Source organism: Gastrolobium bilobum, unplaced genomic scaffold (genome assembly GCF_033153095.1).
Source record: "Gastrolobium bilobum isolate Gb01-03AN ecotype WA unplaced genomic scaffold, APGP_CSIRO_Gbil_v1 utg35105, whole genome shotgun sequence".
NCBI lineage: Eukaryota > Viridiplantae > Streptophyta > Magnoliopsida > Fabales > Fabaceae > Gastrolobium > Gastrolobium bilobum.
The window spans coordinates 1-18,181 of NW_026899171.1; the positions used below are offsets into that span (position 1 = coordinate 1).

Consider the following 18,181-nt stretch of genomic DNA (forward strand, 5'->3'; position numbering starts at 1 on the left):
GCGATCTGGAGAATCAGAAATTCTACATCGATCAAGGAAACTTTTCCAACAATTTCTGGTTGATGCATACACTATGATTGAGTTTGAACGGCTTAATTTCATTCGATATAACCAGAGTCATCTGAGAGCTGAGTTGTACAAAAATATAAAACATTCATTAGATAGCGGTGAAGATGCAGCACTGAGCACTGGAAAACGTATCATTATACCTTCTTCATTCACAGGCGGACCTAGATATATGGCTGAAAATTGTAAAGATGCTTTCGCAATTTGCCGTTGGGCTGGATATCCTCATCTTTTTATAACAATTACTTGCAATCCTAAGTGGCAGAAATTACACGATTTGTTAGGGCCAGATAGCTGAACCCTGAAGATCGGCCTGATATTCTATGCAGAGTCTTCAAGTTCAAATTAGACCAGTTGCTACATAAAGGAAAATATTCTTGGCAGAGTCATTGCATGTAAGTATATTATAAACTTGATACTCTTTTTGTTAACTGGATTTTATACAAAAAAATTTACGTCATGCATTGAATCTTTCTATAACGTTGTTGTATTCTTATTATTACTTATGTTATATTCTTTGAATGTAACAGATGTTTGTACAATCGAATTCCAAAAGCGCGGACTACCTCATGCTCATATTCTTCTATTCTTGAACCCTTCAAGCAAAGCTGAAAGTGCTCTTGATATTGATAAATTGATTTCAGCGGAGATACCTGACAAGGAAACGAATCCTACGCTGTTTATGGCTGTCACGAGTTACATGATACATGGTCCATGTGGTCCTGAAAATTACAAATCTCCTTGCATGAAGGACGGACGGTGTTCAAAAAAATTTCCAAAAAACTTCTGCTCCCGTACTTTGATTGACGATGATGGATTTCCTCATTATAAGAGAAGAAATGATGGGAGAGTTGTGAACAAAAATGGTGTTGAACTTGATAATCGTTATGTTGTGCCCTATAATGCACACCTTCTTTTAAAGTACCAGGCTCATATCAACGTTGAATATACTTGCCAGAGAAGTGCCATTAAATATCTTTTTAAATACATCCACAAAGGGAATGACAGAGTGACAGCTGCCATAAATCATTCGGACGATGAAATAAAAATGTTTTATGACTGCAGGTACTAAAAATAATCTCCATTGTGTTTTGCTTTCCTACAAAATTGGCACAATTTTTTTTGAGAAATTATTAACTTAAATGTTCACCGATTTATTTATTTATGATAGGTATGTCTCCGCATGTGAAGCAGCTTGGAGAATATTTGGATTTGACATTCATTCGAGATATCCCCTTGTTCAAAGATTGCCATTTCACTTGCCTAATGAAAAGAACATTATTTTCAGTGATAATGATTCGTTGTATGATGTAAAGACAAGGGCGGAGTCTAGACTGTCAATTTTTGAGTCTTGGATGGATGCAAATAAAAAATATCCACAAGGTAGGCATCTAACTTATGGAGAGTACCCGACTGAATTTGTTTTCAAAGAAAAAATGCATGAATGGAATCCGAGAAAAAAAGGATTTTCCATTGGAAGGATAAATCGTTTTTCTGCCAATAATGGAGAAGATTCATATCTTCGCACCATGCTTAATTTTCAAAGAGGTTGCACCAGTTATGAAGATCTTAGAACGATCAATGGCGTGGTTTTTCCTACATTTAAGGATGCGTGCTATTCTTTAGGACTTCTGGATGATGACAATGAGTACATTGATGCAATTAAGGAGGCAAGTTCCTGGGGATCTGCTGCTTATCTTAGATGTCTGTTTGCTCTGTTGTTATTTGCCAACTCAATGAACAGACCTGAAAATGTTTGGGAAGAGTGTTGGAAATTTTTATCCGACGACGTTGTTTATCGGCATATGAAAAGAATAGGACGTCAAGGTACGTGTTATAATAATATTTCATACAATTTTTTTTTTGTTTAACCGAAATCAGCATATGCTGCCTTAGTACTTATTAGCTTTTTTTGCCCGTATTCAGCAAATGTTGCTTTAGTGCTTATTTTGTTTTTTTTTTCCCGCATTCAGCAAATGATGCTTTAGTACTTATTTCGCTCTCTTTTCTTTCTTTGATTACTTTATCTTTGTTAATTTTTTAATTTTTTTTTCTTTGAATTTTATGCTTTGTCAGATGCAATTCTTATAGAAGAGTCTATAAAAAACATAACTCTTGAAGAAATTGATAAGGTACTGCAGAGCAATGGGAAATGCCTCTCTGATTATTCGTCAATGCCACGCATCAATAGTGAAACTTTGCTTGATATGAAAAATCGATTAGTGTTGGATGAATTAATGTATGACAGATTTGCTTTGGAAGAGGAGCATAAAAGACTAATTAATTCCCTCACTGATGAGCAGAAAGCTGTTTATGATAAAATTGTTTCAGCAGTTACGGCAGGTAATGAAGGGTTATTTTTCCTATACGGGTTCGGTGGTACAGGAAAAACATTTATTTGGAATACTCTTTCAGCATCTATTAGATCAAAAGCTGGAACTGTACTTAATGTTGCTTCTAGCGGAATTGCTTCCCTTCTGCTTCCTGGAGGACGAACATCGCATTCTAGATTTCGTATTCCTATTCAAATCAATGAAGATTCAACGTGTAATATAAGGCCGAAATCTACTATAGCTGAGTTGCTGTCAAAAACAAAGTTAATCATTTGGGATGAAGCTCCAATGGTACATAGATTTTGCTTTTAGGCTCTGGATAGGACACTGAGAGATGTTCTTAGAATTTTTGATACAAGCTGTGTTGATATGCCATTTGGTGGAAAAGTTGTTGTTCTAGGAGGTGACTTTCGGCAAATATTACATGTCATTCCTCATGGCAGCAGACAAGATATAGTTCATGCAACCATCAATTCTTCTCATCTATGGTCCCATTGTCATTTATTAACTTTGACCAAGAACATGCGTCTTAATTCTGGAAGTAGCGCTCACAATTTAGAGGAAATAAAAGAATTTTCTGAGTGGCTACTTAAAGTTGGGGATGGTAATCTTGGAGATGATGTTGATAGAGAGTCTATTATAACAATTCCAGATGAATTGTTGATTAGAGAATCGGAAGATCCGCTGTCGGATATGGTTAATTTTGTTTATCCGAATCTCTTGGATAATATTTTGGATCAGACCTTCTTTAAAGAACGTGCTATTCTAACTCCTAAATTGCCCGATGTTGCTATGCTAAACGAGCACCTAATGTCTATGATTCCTGGTGAAGAAAGGACTTTTTTGAGTTCGGATAAAACTCTTAAGCAAGGTGGGACTTCCTCTGTTGAGGATGATGAAATCACCCCTGAGATCTTAAATACATTATCATGCTCAGGGATTCTTGATAATAAATTAATCTTGAAAGTTAAAGTTCCAGTAATGCTATTAAGAAATATTGATCAGTCGAGAGGTTTATGCAATGGCACGAGATTGCTTATTACAAAATTAGGGAATCATGTTGTTGAGGCAATTGTACTTACAGGAAGCAATATAGGGGAAACTGTGTTAATCCCTAGAATGACGATGAGCCCATCGAGTCATACATTTCCTGTAAATTTCCAAAGAAGACAATTCCCCCTAATTGTATCGTTTGCCATGACTATCAACAAGAGTCAAGAACAATCACTTTCACATGTTGCAATTTATCTCCCTAAGCCTGTCTTCACTCATGGGCAATTATATGTGGCACTGTCTAGAGTAAAGAGTAAGCATGGATTGAAGATATTGATACTTGATGAAAATGGCTGCGTTACGAATAGTACCCTTAATATAGTTTACAAGGAAGTATTTCAAAGACTGCTATAGTATATTGGGTTCTTTCTTCAAAGATATAACTTTGTTGTATGGTACAGGTAAAGACAAAAAAAAATGACTGTTTATTCGCGTCTCTTTTCCTTATCTATCTTCAAAGATATGACCTTTATTATCCTATTTTCTTTCATATTTTTAATGTAACAATGAATGACTGTTTTGTTATTTAAAAAAATGACTGTTTGGGACCTTTGAAATACTGACAAAATGAGTTCGGCCCGGAGGGCCGACCCACCATGCCAAACAAACCAATTTTTTTCCTGTGCATCGGGACGGGTAATTCACTAGTGGTTTACTAAAAAAATACCGGTTCTCCGGGATAAAAATGGTTTACTAAAAGACCTCTTGGGCACCTGTTCAATTTATACTTGGAAGTGGAAAAATTGTTGAACATTTGATTCTGAATGATCCTAATCAGCACACAAGATATCAACATATAAGGTTCTCACATCCTACTCAGGTACGCAATAAACTATTATTGTTTTTATTTATTGCAGGTTTAGAATGACAAATCTGAGAAACCACCTTTAGCTTCAAACTCGGAAGCAATTACAAATCCGGAGACGATTACAACCAACAAGCAACACGATAAAGCAACTTGGAACTTGGAAGCATTCACAAGCTGGGTTTTCCCGGCATTCATATCCTTTTTCACAACACTAAACATTATTTGATAGGCGGGGGCTTTACTTATACCCCGGCATTCCAATCATGGGCAATGCCAGGCTGGGAGGCTTATGTTATGGACCGCTTATGTGGTACCCATTTTCTATCCCCACTACAGGGAGCATCTCATTCCATCACTCTCCCATAACTTCCATCCACTACCAATAACCACCCATTAAGCATTGCATCATGTCATTAAGTCACCTGCAAACTACCCACTAGGGGCAGAATCTCCTATTGCATGCATCTATATATAACCCCTTATAGCTAACAAAGGAGATCATCTCATAACTCATCTAGGAACTCATTTGATAACTTATCCTGGCCACCATGGGTACAACCTACATACTTGTGCCCAAAGCACATCTTATCCACCGTATGTGACCCACACACATACCCCTTGTTCATACCATCAGATTTTGGCCTAAGGTGCAGGATTTCTCATTGCTTGTCATCTTTACCATAAGCTCCATAAATACAAATACTAGCTATCCTAGACAATTAATGTTAATTCCAGAACAGGTTATAATAATTAATTAATAAGACCTAATAAATCTTTACCATTAGATGCACAGAAATCAATAGTTAAGATATGGTGAATGATTTGTTTTTGTTACATCGACATAAAATAATTTTGTCCTAAATAAAAAAATTTAAAATAATATTATATAAATTTAAATTTAAAAAAAAATTCAATTAATAAAATATATAATTGATTGAAATGCAAATCAGTATTCACTTACTCATTAGTCATTAAGATTAATATTATTATTATTATTATCCTTATCAGAATTTATTAGTGACATAATTAATCCATCACCCTTCTATTTTTTTATTTTAAAGATTGAAGAGATTTTAAATATTTATTAAATTATTTTCTTTATTTATATAGATTTTTTTATTGACTTGTGAATTTAAATTACAAATTAAATATTATAAATTTTAATTTAATTTTGTATCATATGACATAGGGTTCGCTTTTTCTACTGTCAATGTAGCTAACTTATCTATATTGAGCCCAAAACAATATCGTTTTGAGGCGGAAATCAAAGTATTTTTGTAATTATAATTTATTTCAGGGTTATAATACTCTTTTTTATTATAATTTTTTTATTTTTCAATTCAAAACGACATCGTTTTTAGAGCGAATGTAGATAACTTATCTACATTTACTTTAGAAACATTAAAGCCTATGATATATAGTATCTTTCTAATATCCCGATCAATATGTTTGTGAATCGTATCGTATCATAGATACTATGAACCACGTAAAAACAAAATTACAATTTGATAGCTTTTTTTTATCGTCAAAATTTGTTCTTTTATTTATTTTCTTTTAAACGTAATGGACTCCAACCTCACCTTAAAATTTATATTATAAAAATTGTATACATAATTAATTTATTCATATTAAAAGGAAAATAAATTATAAATAATGTTTCGTAATTATTTTAAAACAATTTAAATTTAAAATTTAAAATTTATAAATAATATATGTACTTTTCAACGGAGAGTTAACAAATAAGCTTTCAGAATAATATATTTTAATAATATGTAAGAATAAATCAGTTGAGATTTTTTTTTTTTTTTTTTTGATAACAATCAGTTGAGATTTAAAAAAGAACAAATTGTGATATACATAAAAATTCTTGGATCATGGTTCAAACCATGTTTCACGCAAATTATTGAAAAAAAATTGAAGGCCAGAGAACCTGCCTCTCTCCTTGAAGAGGGAATTAGTCACATTCTTCCCCCAGTAGCGAAGCTCAATGCACCCCTTGTTCCAATGAGAGGTAGCCTTTGGGCCATACTTCGAGGACAAGGTGACTTGAGGAAGTTGAATGAGAATACCTTCCAGGTTATACTAAAAAAAAATTAAAAGAAAATAATTTGACAGAATAAGTAGCTGAATTTTAGAAGAAAAAATATGCATAGAATTTGCTTTTGTTTATGGAGGAGATTTGACATTTATTGCCTGTTGGGAGATTTAATCGATTAACTTGAAGATTTAATTGATTAAATCTTCAAGTCAATCATTTTTGGCAGTTTTTATTATTTAATCGATTAAATCTTCAAGTTAATCGATTAAAGAGAGGCAAATTGATAGATAGTTTCGAATCAGGGGTAAAATGGTTATTAATTAATTAATAAAGGGTAAAAAGGTCAAAAAGCCAAATCCCCCCCCCCCCCCAATTTTGTGTCTGCAAGTGCAGACACATGCAATCACCTAAGTCCGCTATTGGCTGATGTATTAATGTATTAGAGTATATTCTCATATTTGTTTTGGAGGATTGATAAGATTTAGGGGGAAAATGATTGATCAAACTATTATCTGCAACTTGTTACGGAAGTAACTATATTATGAGCGAGTTTATAACCTTGTACATAAAACATTGATTTAAACTTTCTTTAAAAAAAATTTGAAAAACACTTCCCTCAAACCCCGATCACTAAATATGCGAACATAAAAAAAAAATTCTAGGTTGAGCACTGATGTAGCGTAATGATTCATGCTATCAAACATTGTAGATTTTGAAGCCGCTAGAATCAGCTGATAAATTTTTATCATATTATATCTGATAAGGATACTGTACCACGTGACCAAACAAGACCCACTTAGCCGCAGGTCTTCTTATTCGAGTCCCAAATACTCGACCAAACGGTAAGCACACGACTTCGAGTCCCCCAGACATTTGAGACTTATGAAAGAGTGTACAACTCAATTAACAAACCAGTAATTAAATAATTATGACCCCATCTCAAATTAATCAGTAATTAATTCTACGAGGTATTAGTGTATATACAGTAGAACTCTTTACTTTAGTCACAGCTACTTATTTGTATAAGTTGTTACAGCTGTCAACCATAAGCTGTTACAGCTGTTAGCCACTGTTACAGCTGTTAGCCATTTAGTATATAAATGTTAGCTTCATTTCTCTCTCTGTAATAATGATTCATTTGGTTCAGATTCAATAGAATAATGCTTTCTCTTCATCTCTTTCTCTCTCAACCTTTCTCTCGCTTTCTCTCATTTTCTTAAGCTTTCCTTTAATGGATCTCTTCTAATATGGTATCAGAGCTCTCTCTGAGGGCCTGATCCGTTTAGATCTCTATCATGTCTTCCGCTTCCGACTCTGATTCGAACGCTTCTGACAACTCGAACGCATCACAACCTAGATCCAGATCTCAACATAGATCCAGATCTCAACAAAAGTCCACTTCAATGAAAATCAAGACAGCTTCTCTCTTCAATCTTCAAATTTCTGCAAAACTTACCGAAGATAATTACCTTTTCTGGAATCAGATCATTGAACCGGTAATTACTTCACACCAATTGCATCGTTTTCTTGTTAATCCAAAAATTCCTCTCAAGTTTGTTTCAGACGAAGACAGAGAGAATGATATTCTGAACTCCGCTTATGTCGATTGGCTCAATCAAGATCAGATGCTACTTACATGGCTCCTATCCACTATTTCTGAGTCTACTGTAAATGATATTCTACCTGTGAAGCACTCCTTTGAGGCCTGGGACAATATTCACAAACTTTTTCATGGAGTCATGAAGTCTCGAGTTCGTCAACTCAGATCTGAGTTGAAAACTATGAAGAAAGGCTCGAAGACTATTAAAGAATACTTAACACGTATCAAAACACTATGTGACTCGCTCAAGTCGATTGGGAAGCCTATTTCTATTGAGGAGCACACTGAGACTATTCTTGAAGGATTACCATCAGAGTATACTTCTTTCGTTATGATGATACACGGACGAGAACGAGACTGCACTATTGCAGATCTAACAGTGGAGTTACTAGCTCATGAACAGTTGTTAATCAAGCAAAACGATACTCTGTTGACTGAAGGAGCAACTATAAATCTCACTCAGCGCCTTCCAAGCTCAGATCGAGAAGTTATAGATGAAGAAGAAGACTCTGTTTCTGAAACCAGAAAACAGAGTCGAACAGAGCATCAAAACTTCAGTCAGTTCCACACCTCAAGTGGTCAGAATAGAGGACGAGGACGTTCAGGTGGAAGGTCTGGTCGTGGAAGAGGACGAGGCACCAGAACACATGTCCACTGTCAACTTTGCTATAAATTTGGACATGATGTTAGAGATTGTTGGCATTGATTTGAAGAGAATTTTGTTCCGAATCTACCTCCACCACAAAACACTCCTTATCCTCACTACTTTGTTCATCAACCACCTCAACCAGTGAGGTCCTTCCAGTATCAACACCATCAATCTCAACCAATGAGATCTTTCCAGTATACAAGACCAACAAGTCAGTCTCAGCCTCAAGCATACTTTGCTGCTCCTTCTAGTCTACCTTCCACATGTAGTTCTCCCCCTCTGGTTGAATGGTTACCAGATTCTGGTGCATCAAGTCATGTAACTGGTACATCTCAAAATATTATGCAAGGCCAGCAACTTAGTGGTACTGATCATGTTCTGATTGGAAATGGACAAGGTCTTCCTATAACAGCTACTGGTTCCTCCTCTTTTCAATCTCCTTTTGACTCTAACACTCACCTGCACCTTCAGAATTTACTTTTGGTTCCCTCCATTACTAAAAATCTTATCAGTGTTAGCAAATTTGCTAAAGACAACTCAGTTTTCTTTGAGTTTCATTCTGATGTGTGTTTTGTAAAATGCCAGGTTTCACATAAAGTCCTCCTTCAAGGTGCAGTGGGTTCTGATGGGTTGTACTATTTTCCAAAGTTGAAGCTCTCCAAAAGTCATACTTCTGCAACCAGTAACATCTGTGCTAGCTCTCCTGTGTCCTCGACTATCAACAAGTCTGTTAATGTTGTTAATGCTGTTAGTCCAAATAGCAAAACACATAGTCATTGTTCTAGAACTGTTTCTGATATATGTAGCACTTCTAGCTCTTTGTATTCCTTATGGCATTATAGGCTGGGACATCCCCACTTTAATTCCCTTAAAAGTGTACTCAAATCTTGTAATATACACATCAATAATAAATTGGCTGAATTCTGTCCTTCTTGTTGTTGTGCAAAGTCTCATAGACAACATTCTTTACCATCTCATACAGAATACAAAGAGCCATTCACTCTTGTTTTCAGTGACTTGTGGGGACCATCACCTCTTAAATCCACTCTAGGCAATGCTTATTATATCTCATTCGTTGATGCCTGCACTAGGTACACATGGCTTTATCCAATAAAGCAAAAATCAGATGCAATAAGCATTTTCAAACAATTTCATGCCATGGTGACCAATCAGTTCCAACTCCCTCTAAAAGCTTTACAAACAGATTGGGGAGGGGAGTTTAGAGCCTTTACTCAATATCTTAACTTGCAAGGAATAGCTCATCGAATCACTTGCCCACATACTTCTCACCAAAATGGTGTTGTTGAAAGAAAACACAGACATATTGTAGAGACTGGTCTAGCCCTCTTAGCTCATTCATCTCTTCCAATGCAATACTGGGACTATGCCTTTACCACAGCTACTTACCTTATAAACAGACTTCCTTCCTCTGCTATCAAATTTGAAATCCCTCACATTAAGTTGCACCATCAACAACCTGATTACAGCTTTCTTAGAACCTTTGGCTGTGCTTGTTTCCCTTTTCTAAGACCTTACAACAAACATAAGCTTGAGTTTAGATCTCAAGAGTGCATTTTTCTTGGTTACTCTATCAATCATAAAGGCTATATTTGCTTGAGTCCAGAAAACAGAATATTTATATCTAAAGATGTCCTATTCAATGAATACAAGTTTCCTTACACAGAATGGCATACTAACAAAACTTCTTCTGTTTTGCACCAGTCTACCTCTACTTCTACTTCTGTTCCTCTAACTATTTTCCTTCCACAAACTTGTCCAACCAGCCTCACCACTAATTCAACATCATCTATTAATTCCTCATCAACATCTGTTCCTCACAGTGATCCATCTTCTGACTCCTCCAACATTTCTCTGTCAGCAAACACTACACACCAGTCTGGTCATTTCTCGAATTCAGCCACACATTTACCTTCTTCCCCATCACCTTCTGTTCACACTCCTAATGTTTCCAGTCAAAACACCAGCTCTAGTTCTGGTCCTGAATTATGTTCCTCTGAGTATGTCCCATCAGGTCCTCTGCACCCTCCCTCTCCAACACACTCTATTATCACACGCTCTAAGGCTGCAACCAGAAATCTTGTTCTCCTCACTCATTCAGAACCCACATCAGTTAAGGGAGCCTTGACTAGTCCTCACTGGTTTAAGGCAATGCAATTAGAATATGATGCTTTGCAATCTAACCACACCTGGTCTCTTGTTCCTTTACCACATGGCAGGAAGGCTATTGGGTGTAAATGGGTCTTTCGCATCAAGGAAAATTCTGACGGAACAGTTAACAAATACAAAGCCAGGCTTGTTGCCAAAGGCTTTCATCAACAGCAGGGCTATGATTACAATGAGACTTTCTCACCAGTTGTTAAACCCACCACAATCAGAATTATTCTCACTCTAGCTCTCTCTTATGGCTGGCCCTTAAAACAACTCGATGTCAACAATGCTTTCCTTAATGGAGAGCTTGTCGAAGAGGTCTACATGACACAACCCCCTGGATTTGAAACAGAGAATAAGAATCTGGTATGCAGATTACACAAAGCTCTTTATGGGCTAAAACAAGCCCCTCGTGCATGGTTTGAAAAGTTTGGAACTACTCTTCGACAACTTGGTTTTTACTCTAGCAAGTGTGATCCCTCTTTATTCATTATTCACTCTAATGGGAGCTGCATATATGTATTAGTCTATGTGGATGATATCATCATCACTGGAAACAACTCAGCTCTAATTCAACAGATCACTGATCAAATGAACTCTCACTTTGCTCTAAAACAGTTAGGAACCTTGGATTATTTTCTGGGTATAGAAGTTAAGCCTCTTTCTCATGGGAGACTTCTGTTATCTCAAGGTAAATATGTGAAAGACTTACTGTGCAAAGCTGGAATGTCAGATGCAAAAGGTATCTCTACTCCTATGCCTAGTGGCTGCAAACTAAGCAAGCATGGGGGGAACTATGTTGCTGATCCCTTCCTCTACAGATCAATAGTTGGTGCCTTGCAGTATGTTACCTTAACAAGGCCAGAAATTGCCTTTACCGTAAATAAAGTTTGCCAGTTTATGTCCCAACCATTGGAAGAACATTGGAAGATTGTCAAAAGGATTTTGCATTATCTCAAGGGAACATTGTCTCATGGTCTTCTATTTCATCCAGCCTCACCACACCAGCCTCTCTCTCTTGTTGGGTTCTGTGATGCAGATTGGGGGGCTGATCCAGATGATAGAAGATCCACATCAGGTGCTTGCTTATTCCTTGGTTCCAATCCCATTTCCTGGTGGTCCAAGAAGCAGTCTGTAGTGGCAAGATCTAGTGCTGAGGCAGAGTATCGTAGCCTAGCTCTCACTGCAGCAGAAATTTTGTGGGTTCAGACACTATTGCAAGAACTTCATGTGTCAAGCAAAACTCCTATTATATACTGTGATAATCAAAGCACAGTAGCCTTAGCTCACAATCCTGTTCTACACTCAAGAACGAAACATATGGAGCTTGATCTGTTCTTTGTTCGTGAAAAAGTCTTGGCAAAGTCTCTTGATGTCCTTCACATACCTTCTTCTCTTCAAGTTGCTGATACATTTACTAAACCTCTCTCTGCTGCAAGGTTTACAGAATTAAAAGACAAACTCAAGGTCTTGGATCATGCTCTCCTGATCCAACCCACTTAAGTTTGAAGGGGGAATATTAGTGTATATACAGTAGAACTCTTTACTTTAGTCACAGCTACTTATTTGTATAAGTTGTTACAGCTGTCAACCATAAGCTGTTACAGCTGTTAGCCACTGTTACAGCTGTTAGCCATTTAGTATATAAATGTTAGCTTCATTTCTCTCTCTGTAATAATGATTTATTTGGTTCAGATTCAATAGAATAATGCTTTCTCTTCATCTCTTTCTCTCTCAACCTTTTCTCTCGCTTTCTCTCATTTTCTTAAGCTTTCCTTTAATGGATCTCTTCTAATACGAGGCACAACTAGATAGTTGATTAATTGTCTTTTTTCTTTTTGACAGTTAGAGAAATGAGCATTTTAACAAAATAATTTTTGTTGAGTTTCTTTTTTCATCTTTGAATTTATGTAGTTAAAATATATTTTTTCGTTGTGCTCTAGGACAAAATGGCGGAAACATATTGATGGCTTTTTTTAGCTATTTTTTCATGTATTTTTTTTTTCTTTTTTACTTCTCTCATTTTTTTCTTACTTTCATTTAGACTCATGACCTCTAATTTAGGATAAGTGTGATATTGATATTGATATGACACAATTTTTAATTTAGTTTGTATTATTATTATTTTTTAATTAACTCTATATATATAACATCGTCCTCATTATTTATTGTAATTGACATTATAAGATCGACATTAAATAATTATGAAGTAACTTATAAAAAAATATTATAAAGTACAAAACTTAAATTAAAAATACTAGTCACATATAGGATTAAAAATAGAATATATCTTATCCCACAGTCATTTTAATTTAGTCTTTAGACTTCATTGTTTTGAAAATCCAATAAAGAGTATAATAAGACCAAAGTGAAAATAACCATACATACAAAACTAAATTGGATTATTATTTTTTATATAGATATCAAATTGAAAATGAGTATTATTTTAACGAATTTTATTTATTCTTTATATCTCATCCCACACTCATTTTAATTTGAGTATTATATTAAAAAAAAAAAAACTGATGTGATGAATGATACATTGCATTCGTGAATGGATTCCCAGATAAAATTTCATAGGATATAGCATTCCTCTTATATTTAATCAGTACCTATTATGTAAGATATCTAGACACATAATCACAATGCTACAAAGGATTGAGACTTGATATAAGGCATTAGATGGAGTAATGGATGATTATCCATTGAATTTTATCGTTGCAGTTTGATGGCGCCAACTATCAACAAAAATAGAATCTCATCTAAATTGTAACATGGCATTTGATTTTTTGAATCTAGCTGTACATATCATCCACTAGGAAAGAATTAACGATTATCTAAGAACTTCAACTTTGGCACAAAGCAGTAAGCGATGCATGGCATAACGCATCTCACAAAAAGAATACTAGGAAACTAGACACATGAAACAAAGACTTGGAGCTTCTTGTTAGTGTTCACCCACCCCCTTTGCCCTTCTTCCTTTTTACCATTGCAGGTCAAAATCAACTTACAAAGTCCATGATTTTGATCTTCTAAGTACAGGCCTTAGGTGTTTATCTTCTTCAAGTGCCACCATACCCAAATGTGATGGATCATCCAGCATCATCCTAGCCACCAAGTAACCAGCAATGGACCAAGTTTGGCATTTACAGGCCTGCTTCCCAATGTATCTACCAAGCTTTCCATCATAATATTCAGGCCAATTGTCCTTCACCAATCTTGTTTCAGCAATGTCAAGGGCACGTTTTGCAATTTGGGGTCTTCCAGTCTTGATAGAAGCCGCGGCAAGGAGCCATAAAAGAACTGTAACCACCACCACAATATCCAAAATGTATCTCAGAATTGTCTCAAATTACCTCATGAGATGTTTTCACACTAATATAAAATTTAAATAAACAAACAAAGACTCTACAAGTATCTCAATTCTGTGCCTAATTAAATAACATGCAATAAAAGACTTATGTTCACTAGTTGCTGGAAATTCAGAATTGTAACGTAGTTTTATGCAAATTGAACCTAAGGGAAGAAGAATACCTGGCCAAGATCCTCCATTGTGGTAACTCCATCTAGTATTTTTTGGATCACATCCTGTTATGATCCTCCATTCATGGTTTTCAAGGGCTGGATAACAAACTTTTACAGGCATTTCTCCAATTAATTCCTGCCACCTTGATTCAATGAGATCCATGATTGCAGTGGATTGCTCAGGAGTAGCCAAGCTGGACAAAATTGCAATGCAATTACCAAGGCAAAACCAGCGGAAATCCATCCTAGCAGGACTAACATTCCCAATAAAGTAACCACCATGAAGAGGCATGAAATCAAAAATCCAATCAGGTAGAGAATCAGGAATGACATTGAACTTGTTGACTGCAGTATGCGAGTACTCTTCTGTCTTGTAGCGATATACATCGTTAAGTTGCTTCAAATCTAACCAAAAATAGCTTCTCAGATGATAGCTTAAGGCATGCAAGCGTTTGACAATTCTTTCCATGAACTCTTTCCCTTCAGCATCTTGCTTAAGCAATTGCAAGGCACATCTTAAAGCCATGAAGAAAAGTGCTTGAATTTCAATTGGATACCCATAAACACCCTGAAACCGTAGGTCAGAAAATGAAAAATATGAAACAATGAAACTGTGTTTGGATTTTTTTTTTCTTTTAATGGAAAGGGAAGGGAAAGAACAAAAATGGATTTGTTCTTGATTTTTAAATTGAATTAAATTCTTTAAAATTTAAATCTACTAAGCTGGAGAAACCTAGAACTAGAACAATCATCTTAACCTACAAGTAATGCCTTATTTTTAGTTTCTAGACAAAGCAAAATATGATGGTCTAGTTCTCATAGATTTCTAAAAACTCACCATTCTACGATCAATCATACAGCATCCATCAGCACATAGAAGAGTTGGAAACGTGTCAAATCCCTCTGAAAGGCATAAATTCAGAATCAAGTGCATACCATTCTGACATTCAGGCAGTTCAGCCAAGGAAGTGTCTCCTGTGGACTTTGTGTATGCACGAAGTAATATAATCCACCAAAATCCAGAATCGACAGGAGCAACCCTGCCTATTGCACTCTCACCAAAATCTGCTTTCAGGGTCTCATGGTTTCTTTTTTGATCATGCAACACTTTAAAACTAGCTGGCATTACTCCTTCTGCTAGCTGGAACCTATCAATCTTTTTCTTCCATGATTGAAGGCGAAGGGTCTTTAAGATAAAGTTTTTAACAATGTCAGGTTCACCATTCATCAGAAATGCCAAAGCACTTGGGACAAAGTCTCTTACAAATACCTACACACAAATATAGTACCTCGGGTTAACTCTCCATAGCAACTCAAAGGGGTAAATATGATAATATATACATAATGATCAAAGCCACTGACCTAGCTTGACAATGCAAGTAGGAAAAGGGAGGGGGAAAAAAGTAATCTGCTTAGCTATATTCTAGCTTGTGTTTCTCGATTTGATATATATCCATGAAAACCATGGCTTTATTGTAATGAAGTAACCAAATTCAAGTGTCTATGGTGTATTTGGGTGTGCACACTTGGTCAATATTTGGAGAAGGAAGAGAAAAATAAATCTAACCAACACATTTTCAGAATCTTACTATCATCACCTAGTATATTACACAAAAGTTTACTAAATTTTGCAAACCACACCCTCCAAACAAAAACAAAAAAAGAAATACAAGAAATAGATGCAATTAGGAGATGACAACATCCTGGCACCTGGTCATAATTAAGTTTCTCATCAGAATTATCCATAGCAGCAAATGTACCAACTGGCTGACCACGAAAATATACCAAGGAACGCCTTAGAGCTTCCCACCCTTCAGACATTATTGGATGTGGATCCGATATCAGTGATACTGGGGTATTCATATCTGATTTTTGCAGAAGAGAAACAGCATTATCATGATGCTCTACCGGTTGAGAAGAGTTTTCAGCACTTTTAGACAAGTGCTGTGGAGAAAACCCTTTGGATCGTTCAAGAATTGATCTTTCTTCACATGATTTGGCTTTTCCTATAATTCGAGGCCTTGGCTTGTCAGATAACTTTGAGAAAACAAATTCTTCCTCATCATCTTCTGCCACAGTACATAGTGCTTCTGCACTTCTAAAACTTCCGTCGAGAGACTGATACATGGGGAAGGAAGATATCTCCCAAAATCTTAATGGCGACAAAGAGTATTGTAATTGCAGTAGTAATGATCAAAATCCTGCAGTTAAGTTATCATAAAATTAATGAGATAAAATTAACATAAATTTAAAACATGCTCATGAACTGCTAAATTCCTTATTTGGTGACACTTTAAAGCAAGAAAAATTTTCCTAATGATTTCAAACTTGCATCATTTTATGGATTTCCAAAAGCAGATGTTTAGAAACTCATGCATCAGTCTTTTTATCCAAATGACTGTGATTCACCCATAAAGGTTCCCGAAATCACACCAAATAAGTATATGATTATGAAAATTCATCGTTGGAGATAAATGATGAGTTTTGAAAATTTCAAACCTATGATTTAAGTGGTTTTGATTATCACATCAAGGGGGAAAAAATAACAACGCAAAAGATAAGAATTCATTCCCGAAGAGACTTAATCTTGTTTCACTTTCTCTCTGAAAAAGGTCACTCTGCAATTAGCTAGTGGGCTAAACATCTTAAAACTCAGATTCTATACTCTTTTGACATTCAAAGAGGAGGAAGAACCATCATTGAGAAATAAGGCAACCAAATCATAAAAAACAAAACGATATATTCTTTACTTTTTTGTAAAAACAAAATGGGAGATCAAAGCCAAGAACAAGAAATAAAATTCTAGCTTTGCCTGGATTTAAGCTAAATGTGGAAGGAAGAAACAGAATTGTGACTAAAATCTCCTATGACAGTTCAAATATGGCAATGTGACACAAACCATTTCAGCGTGGCAAGAATAGAGTGTGTTTCCACAATCCAAAGAAACTCATACAACAAAGCCATACAAAATAATGAAAGCAAAGCGTTCAAGATTTACAGATTTTGTGCAGATAGAGCTTTGGCATGAGGGAAGAAGCAAAAAAGAAAGAATGTGCGGGAGATTCATGCAAGCAAGAAAATTTCTGGGAAGCCAAAGAAGAAGGCCTTTTGCATAACAGGTGAATACAATGGACATTGCAATGAAGTCAAGATCAGAAAGAAAAAGTCAAAACAAACAAACTAACCCCAGAAGTTGAAGAGAGAAAAGTGAGAATTTTTCTCTGGGAAGGTTGTAAAGTTGTATTGTAAATGCAGCTTCTTGCTTTGTAAAACTTTGCACACAATTTGAAGCGTCACTACTCGCTACATGAGAAACCGTTTCTCATTTCATTTCCACCATTATATAAGCGTAAGCTACGTGAAACATAGGAAAAGCTCTTGTAACGAAAAGATATTTTTTTTATAACGAAGAAAAAAAACCAAAAACTAAAATTTTCACAGGAGAAGTCTTTTTTAATCTCTTATTTATTTTTTCTTGAATTGTGTGTCTTTTCTAAAAATGAAAAGTGATAAAGATAGACACAGATAATTTTCTTAAAGAAATATAACAGCATTGTAGAGTGTAGAAAAATTATTTTGCAGATTGCGTTTCGTGTTGATTCGGAAAGAACTAGGAGGCTTCGGTTTTTTTGGTTAGAAACTCTGAGTTTTTTATTGTGTTAGAGATGAGTGAAGAGAGAGAAACCGGCAAGGAGGCGAGAGATGCTACGACGGAGGAGGAAGATCTTCTCCATCGAAGCACAAAAAAACCTAAAGGCCCTGCTATGGAAGATCAACCTATGGATGATCACATGGCAGAGGAGGATATCCAGGTGAATGTGACTAGCAACGGGGGAAAAAAGAAGGAAGAGTCAGGTGATTCATCTAACAGGAAGTTGGTGTCATATAAAGATTCTCTTCTTGGTTTTAATGGAGGACCCCATGTTGCTGATAGCGATGA

At 35.7% G+C, this 18,181-nt stretch overlaps 2 protein-coding genes across 2 annotated transcripts; one reads left to right on the plus strand and one right to left on the minus strand.

Annotated features, from left to right (window-relative positions):
• The first annotated feature begins 73 nt into the window (after positions 1 to 73).
• LOC133287959 (uncharacterized) lies at positions 74 to 4,315 on the plus strand. Its single transcript, XM_061485658.1, has 8 exons — positions 74 to 251; positions 597 to 1,131; positions 1,238 to 1,449; positions 1,693 to 1,893; positions 2,143 to 2,409; positions 2,528 to 2,613; positions 2,712 to 3,473; positions 4,310 to 4,315. Exons 1-8 carry the CDS (start codon positions 74 to 76, stop codon positions 4,313 to 4,315), a joined length of 2,247 nt encoding a protein of 748 aa, XP_061341642.1.
• A 9,408-nt stretch (positions 4,316 to 13,723) lies between these two features.
• On the minus strand, positions 13,724 to 17,795 carry LOC133287962 (probable alkaline/neutral invertase F). The gene is made up of 5 exons (XM_061485662.1): positions 17,791 to 17,795; positions 15,952 to 16,393; positions 15,080 to 15,511; positions 14,251 to 14,809; positions 13,724 to 14,019 (listed from the first exon to the last, which is right to left on the minus strand). The coding sequence occupies exons 1-5, from the start codon at positions 17,793 to 17,795 to the stop codon at positions 13,724 to 13,726; spliced, it is 1,734 nt and encodes a 577-aa protein (XP_061341646.1).
• Between the last annotated feature and the right edge of the window lie 386 nt (positions 17,796 to 18,181).

Excerpts from the sequence above, each read along its gene's own strand:
- LOC133287959 (XM_061485658.1), top strand. The coding sequence starts at position 74 with ATGATTGAGTTTGAACGGCTTAATTTCATTCGATATAACCAGAGTCAT. Across the intron at positions 1,450-1,692 it reads AAATAAAAAATATCCACAAG|GACTTCTGGATGATGACAAT; the intron begins GTAGGCATCTAA and ends GCTATTCTTTAG. Across the intron at positions 2,614-2,711 it reads AATCAATGAAGATTCAACGT|GCTCTGGATAGGACACTGAG; the intron begins GTAATATAAGGC and ends TTTTGCTTTTAG.
- LOC133287962 (XM_061485662.1), bottom strand. Across the intron at positions 14,810-15,079 it reads GTATGATTGATCGTAGAATG|GGTGTTTATGGGTATCCAAT; the intron begins GTGAGTTTTTAG and ends CTACGGTTTCAG. Across the intron at positions 14,020-14,250 it reads CAATGGAGGATCTTGGCCAG|TTCTTTTATGGCTCCTTGCC; the intron begins GTATTCTTCTTC and ends TGGTGGTTACAG.